At 33.9% G+C, this 7,733-nt stretch overlaps 1 protein-coding gene across 1 annotated transcript in view; it reads left to right on the top strand.

Annotated features, from left to right (window-relative positions):
* Positions 1-7,334, top strand: part of CEP70 (centrosomal protein 70kDa) — a 38,846-nt gene extending 31,512 nt beyond the window's left edge. The window contains 6 exon segments of the mRNA XM_008592467.1: positions 1,795-1,941; positions 2,119-2,287; positions 2,655-2,769; positions 3,816-3,895; positions 6,647-6,723; positions 6,725-7,334. Coding sequence (XP_008590689.1) covers positions 1,795-1,941; positions 2,119-2,287; positions 2,655-2,769; positions 3,816-3,895; positions 6,647-6,723; positions 6,725-6,769 — 633 coding nt within the window. The 3' untranslated portion in view covers positions 6,770-7,334.
* Positions 7,335-7,733: the final 399 nt, after the last annotated feature.

Genomic DNA, 7,733 nt, shown 5'->3' with positions numbered 1-7,733 from the left:
GAGATGGATGGTAGTAAGGTCGTACAACATTATGAACATTTTAAATGATACTGAACTTACTGTGCTACAACCATCCTGTCATTGCTGAGGGAATCAGAACATCTTTTGTAATACTCTTACTCTCAAGCAAAAATCTAGAAGACTGGGTGTGCTTTTTTACCACAGACTACTTTATAAATGTGCCCTGTCGATGGAGCATTGGCTAATAAAGGTATCATTATCTTGCTACTTGCTAACTTTTTTTCAAATTCTAGTGGCACTTACTGTTTAAAACATTAATATGATAACTGAATTTATTGCCCTGAATTGCTAAAATAGGTAACTGCCTTCCTACTAAATGACAGGTTAAAGACATTGGTATATGAAATCTGGGTCTTAATTAGAAAGGGTTAAATATGTGGAGGACAAAAATAAAAAGTTAGAAAAAGGAGGGATTTCTTGTACTTCTTTCTGTATTCTAGAGTTATGCTGTCCAATACAGTAGCCACTAGCCACCTATGGCTATAGATCACTTGAAATGTGGCTAGTCCCAATTGAGAGGTACTGTAAGTGTAAAATAACACTAGATTTAGAAGACATAGTATGGGGGGAGGGAATTAAAATATTGATTACGTATTGAAATTATATTTTGGATATATGGGGTTAAATAAAATATATTATTAAAGTTAATGCACCTGTTTCTTTTTACTTTCCATAATGTGGCCACTAAACAATTTAAAATTACTGTGGGTCCATATTACATTTCTTTGGACAGCATTATAAAGGGGAAAGCACTGCCATGCACATAGTAGATTTTTAGTAAATATTTGTCGATTGATCAGTTTTAAAGCTCTCAGCTTCCAGTAGCCTTGCCTCTTGTGCACAGTTAAAAATAGATTAGGGTAACATGTCTAAGCCAACAAAACTAAGTAGGCTGTTAGGAAGATTAAGTAGGATTAGTTTAGGGATCCTTTCACATTAAAAGTCTGCCTGGGGATACATGTTACAACAGGGATGAATCTCAAAAACATGCTGAGTGAAAGAATCCAGTTACAAAGGCCACTTACAGTAGGGGCTGGCCTGTTAGTTCAGTGGTGTAGAGCACAGCCTTATAACATCAAGGTCATGGGTCTGGATCTCCGTACCAGCTGGCTGCCAAAAAAAAAAAAATTATACTTACTATATAATTGCATTTATGTGGAAATAGAAAGTAGATTAGTGGTTACCAGAGGCTGCAGGGAGGGTAGAATGGGGAAAGACTGTGAGTGGGTAGGGGATTTCTTTCTTTCTTTTTTTAAAAAAAAAGCTCCTTTTGTTTTTAGGGGATTCCTTTTTGAGATGATGAATATGTTCTGAAATTAGATAATGGTGATATTTGAACATCTCTGTGAAAATATTAAAACTACTGAATTATATACTTAATGAGGGTGAATTTTATGGTATTTGAATTACACCTCAATAAAGCTGTTATAAATAATTCAAAACCAAAATATAAGGACAAGCTTATTCTTTATCAATAATTCAAAATAATTACGTAGATAACATAATAATAATAAACAACATATAATTATTTAGAGCATCCAGATTTAGGATAATCAAAATGTAATTTTTTTGTGAGGCCTGTATTTGAAAGACCTAGAGAAACTTAATTTTAACAGACTTGTTCTAAATGGGTAATAGTATTTTTTTAAAAATACTGATGATGGTTACATATAGATATGTATATTTAAACCTGTCTGGATAATTATATTTTATTAGTGTTACTGTAGAAACTATTTAAATCAATAATACCATGTAGTTTCTTTTATTATAAAGGATTTGTATAAGTCCTTGAGAATACTATCTGCGGAACTGGTACCTTGGCATAACTTAAAGAAGCAGAATGAAAATGAAGGTATCAAAGTTGAAGATCTTTTGTTTATAGTAGATACCATGTTGGAAGAAGTTGAAAATAAGGAAAAGGTAATACTTATATAAATGTTTACATCTTAATATACTCTTCTCTTAAAATTGATAATTTTATATAGATATTAATATTCCACTGAGGCTCTATTTCTCTTTTTAAGGTTTTTTATTAAAGATTTGAGATTATTTTTAAGATGTGAACTGTCTTTCTTTATCACCATCTCTTTTGGACAGGACAGTGATGTGCCAAACTTTCAAACTTTGCAAGCTATTGTCTCGCACTTCCAGAAATTATTTGATGTGCCTTCTTTAAATGGAGTCTATCCCCGAATGAATGAAGTTTATACTAGGCTTGGAGAAATGAACAATGCTGTGAGAAACCTCCGAGAACTCTTAGAATTAGGTGATGACCCTTTGTCATTATTGGTCCCCATTTAAGAATTATTCCAATTAAATCAATAAAAAGTAGTTAAAATTTTTTTAAGTTAAAAAAATTAAGAATAGGGTCCGGCCTGTGGCTCACTCAGGAGAGTGCGGTGCTGATAACACCAAGGCCACGAGTTCGGATCCCATATACGGATGGCCGGTTTGCTCACTGGGTGAGTGTGGTGCTGACAACACCAAGTCAAGGGTTAAGATCCCCTTACCGATCATCTTTTAAAAAAATAAATAAATAATTAAGAATAACTGAAGCATAAAACGTTTGATGGATATAATGATTTTGGGAGTTTTCTTTTAAAGTATCCTATCTTTTTATTTCTCTTTTGCAGATAGTTCATCTTCATTGTGTGTGCTGGTAAGCACAGTTGGAAAATTGTGTAGGCTGATTAGTGAGGATTTGAATGAGCAGGTTAAGAAGGTATTAGGACCTAAAGACCTCCAAAGGTATTTGTTTGAAAAGTTTACAAAGTGTCATCCAAAATGCTTGGAGGGGTGAAATTAGACTTTCAAAACTACATAAGTTATTTACCTTCCCTATTTAGAATAGCTCCTTTTATAAATAACTTGACAACCTAAAATAATTTCATGCCCTTAGGGGATGGAGAAAATGCTGAGATAAAAATAGAGTGTAGGGCCTATAAGTTTACATAGGGTGGGTCAGGAATTCTTCAGCATAAACCTGTTACCAGGGAAAATTATATATGGATAAATTCAAACATTATCAATTTCATGTGAGTTCAGGTTATATCAAATCCTATTTTTAGGATACTACCATAGAACACTGAATAATCACTAACAGTATATTTATTATTTGATTAGAAGATAAATGTTAAGGATTTTTAAAAAGACTAGGCATCCCTAACATAAAACTTGGTGTTTTAAAAAAATATTGAGACATTGCAGTTGTACTTAAAGCAACTTTCCCCACCCCCAATTTTATACCACAACATATGTGAAGGGAAACATAAGTTTATTCCACATACTTCACATGTCCTGCAATTTTCTGAGAAGAACCCTTACATAGTTGAGACACTTGAGTCTTCTGTTGTTTGATGCTTTTAAAAGAAACATATATCCCACTGTTGGTCTGTTCCCCTTTCCCAAAGTTTTATTGACTACTGATACTTAATGTTTAAGAGGATACTGGGTATAAAAGCCTACTATTTTTAGAAAATGCTATTAAAAGCATGGTCTGTCTAAGAAGCCTTGAGGTAAGTGGGAAGTTTGCCGTGTTAGGATTGTTATATAATTTAACAAATGTTTACACTGATAATCTATGAGATGCTTTTTTTTTTCTAGAAAAGTGACATTAGATGAACAAAGGGCTCAAAAAGGAAGGATTATAGTAAATGATCATTAAGTTTATGTTTAAATTAGCAGGATAGTTTCTTTTCATTTTGAAAATGTTCTGTTTGCAACCACCTGTTAGTAATCAGATGCAAGAACCCTAAGTTGGAAATTCGGTGTAAACTGTGAATTTTTTAAAACAGCATTATCAGCAAATTGGAAGAACATGAGGAATTTTTCCCAGCATTTCAAGCATTTACTAATGATCTTCTTGAAATCTTAGGTAAGATCTCTGTTGGTGGTGGTTAAATTTTGAGTCTTGGGATGTCAGCAGGTTTGAGAGAAGAGGGCTCTTCAGTCACTGGATTAGTATTTTTACCTAGAGTGTTTGGTAGAAAGAGTCTGGAAACCACTAAAAGTTCTGGAAACACACTCCTAACTTGCAGTTAGAGTTGGTTGGCATTAGTCCATGGAACAGAGGAGCACAGACCCTTTAAGAAGATAGGTACTGCCTTTGTTTTGAGCACTTATCATGAGAAATGGGATTACTCTGGCTCTGTCATTGCTTAATGAGAAATCCCATAGAATTTATGATCCTTTTTTTTTTTTTTCTTAAGATAGCAGCTACTTACTGTGTATATGCAAATAATATTTTCTTCTTAGGTGATGTGAAGTAATGTAAAGTAGTAAACATCTATAGAAAGGAAGAGATGGAGCATTATACTTACACTGTTAGTCAGATTGAGGGCTTCATTAGTAGCAGTATCTCTTAAAAAGAAAAAATATAATTTGTTTAGGAATCATAGGCAGAATAGAAGCCCTGTTTATTTTAAATGTAACTCTATATGGCTATAAAATTAATTTATCTTACTATTTAGAACAATTTTTAAAGTTTAAAGTGATTTATTCATTAATGAATTCTTTTTTTCTGTATAGCTCATTTGAAAGATTTTTTTAAAAGAATGGCTCCTTGATTTTAGAAGAGGAAAAGAGGCTTGCTAGGAAAATAAGGGAATGAGTAAATTAAAACTTGGTAAGAAGATGAATAAATGAAAGAAGTGTCTGACTGGAGCATATAGCCTAGTGAACATAAAGGAAACAATGTGGATAGAAGCAAGGGAGACAGTGAGTGAGCATGCTTTACGCGTGCTCATGTGTTTGAAAAGATCATAGCAAGTGAAAATGTAATATGAAAAATAAACTTAAGATGAGGCATGAAATTCTCTGTGTGTTGCCTCGTATCCTAAAGAGCCTGATTCATGGAATAAGATGATTCTACTTGCTTTGGGATGGCCATTAACTTAAACAGCAACATTCTCATCATTAGTAGATATTTGGCACATTAATAAACAATAGGGGTGCTGGTAACACTTATTTCAGAATCCTATAGAAACTTCCTCTCAGATATTATGATACTCAGCATGGTTCATATAAGATCATTTGTTTCAGAAAGCCAATTTCTCTGTAGATGAGTTCTGTATTTTGGTCAAAGTTGAAATTCTGGAGTTAAGTATTATGTATAACATTGGGAAAGTTATATTGGTTTGGCAAACATGACTGTCTTTTTATTACTAGATATACTTATTATTAAGTACCTGGGTATGGAGTACTAACTGAATATCAGATATGGAGACTATCTTTAATGATAATTGAGATTTTTTTAAAAACATTTCCTTTCTTTTTCTCATATAAGTGGTGTGATTGGCTGAGAATTCTCATGTCAGCCAAGGTCCTTCCCTGTGAGGTTCATTTATAAAGCAGGTTTCTCATTTAGTGAGAAAACAGGTGTGATTTCAGAATGAAGAGTCAGGGATTAAACTTGATCTTGTACCTTACAATGTAAGGCATAAACCAAATTCTCCATTGTAAGTTTGTTTATATTGTTTCTTTTCCCATATTTTGATGCTGCATTAAATGGTTCCAGACAAGTATTCTGACTGAAATCAGGAGCTTCAAGAACTAAATGAGTAGGGGACAGCATGGGTCATGTGTCAGGTTAAAGGAAGAGCAACCAAAATCCAGCTAAACAATGTAGAGAGAGTTGGAATCCAAGGAAGCATGTTTTATTTAAAGGAAATGAGTTTATGAACAATGGCCTAGTGAAATAAGTTAGAAAAAAGTAGTGGGTATATAGAAAACCTGCCATTGGGGCTTACCTTAAGTAAGGTTGTGTTCTGGATAATAAGAGAAAGGACTTTGCTTGCTCAGTGTCCAGGAGCTTTAGAGAGTGAGTCCTAACTTAGGTTGGTTGGAATAAGACAGTTTTATTTATTTATTTATTATTTATTTATTTTTAGTTTTCTCTAAAGATGACCGGTAAGGGGATCTTAACCCTTGACTTGGTGTTGTCAGCACCACGCTCTCCAAATTGAGTTAACCGGCCATCTCTATATAGGGATCCAAACCCGTGGCCTTGGTGTTATCAGCACCACACTCTCCCAAGTGAGCCACGGGTCGGCCCTGGAATAAGACAGTTTTAGAAAGAAAAATCAAATTCAGAAAGAAACTGTCAAAGGAGAACCTGAACTGATTTATCTGGAAAGTTAGACCAGGGTAAACTCTATATTACATCTGAGATTTGAACTTTGTGGAGCCTCACACCTTTTATTAGTCAAATACCTTTCATCCTAAAACGTAGACCTATGAGTGATCCTACTAATAAAAGATCTTACCAAGACAATTAAAGAGGACAGGATTGTGTTATAGAGAAGAAATTCAGATCTAAAGAGGTATTAACATATAAATGTGGCCAGGTGGATCTGTTAGTAAGAGCACACTGCTAGTAAGGTTAATACCAGAATCAGAGGGTATTTTAGGTATGTGGTATCTTTTATAAACAGATGCTCTGTAAAACATTTTGTCTGAATCAGTGATAATCTATCCACCACTATTGGAGAAAAACTTAATGTGCATGAAAGCACCAGTAGTGTTGCCTTTATGTTTGAGGTTTGCTTTGCATGGAGGTTCTCATTTCATCTAAGCTTATCACTAGAAAAAGTTACTCTCCTTTATTTTTCTTATTTTTCTATTACAGAAATTGATGACTTGGATGCCATTGTACCTGCAGTAAAGAAATTAAAAGTACTTTCATACTGAAAACAAATCAAATCATTTTTACTGTGTAAATTGTATTCTTAACATTCTAAGTGTTTTGTAGAATTGATCTTATTTTGAGACAAGGGTCATTCTCCTTTCATATAATTTTTGTTAACTTTGAGATTCTTATACAGTAAATAATTGCTAAGTTAATTAAAGTAGTAAATTAACTTCAGATCTCTTACTCATTTCTTAAGCAATTCTTAAGTGCTTAAAGTTTAAGGTTGTTTTAAAGTAGAGTTCGTGAGTAAAAGAGAAACACAGGAAGAGAGATTGCAAGTAATAGGTTGCATTTAAGTTCAGGGTTTAGTAACCTTTGGGTCAGGGTTAAAAGAATGCCAGTGGCTCTCTAAGTCCAGCCAGTAAGAAGCTACTTCTTTTCTGACAAGGATTATTTGGCACATTCTATTAAAATATCCCTCATGGCAGTTGCCCTTCAAAGCGAGAAGAAAAAAGGAAGAAAAAAATGTTTTATCATTATGTTAGGGTAGGAAATGAATCATGGGGTAACAGATGAGTAGATAGAAGTTCCTCATTTAAAAAAGTGTCTTTTTTGCAAACTTATTGTAATGCACTTTTTATGACAAGAGATATCAAATAAAATTTTTCTACAGAATTTCCAAACATAAGTGTCCTCAGTGACTTATTTGTATTACACATAATGAGTCATATTCTCTTCCTAGGCTGAGCCTTTCTTGGGTAACTGGTTCACCCTTGATGCATTTCACATGAGTACTATTCTTGTTGCCTTCTACTTGTTCTCTCTACTCATAATTCAGTCTGATTTTCTTAAGGGAGGTTCGGATCCCATATAGGGATGGCCGGTTCGCTCACTGGCTGAGTGTGGTGCTGACAACACCAAGTCAAGGGTTAAGATCCCCTTACCGGTCATCTTTTAAAAAATAAAATAAAAAATAAAAAAATAAAACAGAAGTTTTCAAACTCCTCTTCAGAGTCCTAGGGGTTTTTTGGAGGTGCCTTAAGAGTCACTGAGGACAGTGCAACGAATAGGAATAGCTTTAGGC

The sequence above is a fragment of the Galeopterus variegatus genome, unplaced genomic scaffold (assembly GCF_000696425.1).
Source record: "Galeopterus variegatus unplaced genomic scaffold, G_variegatus-3.0.2 Scaffold7953, whole genome shotgun sequence".
Taxonomy (NCBI): Eukaryota; Metazoa; Chordata; class Mammalia; order Dermoptera; family Cynocephalidae; genus Galeopterus; species Galeopterus variegatus.
Note: the sequence above shows the minus strand (reverse complement) of the source record. Positions and strands in the feature narration are given on the sequence as shown.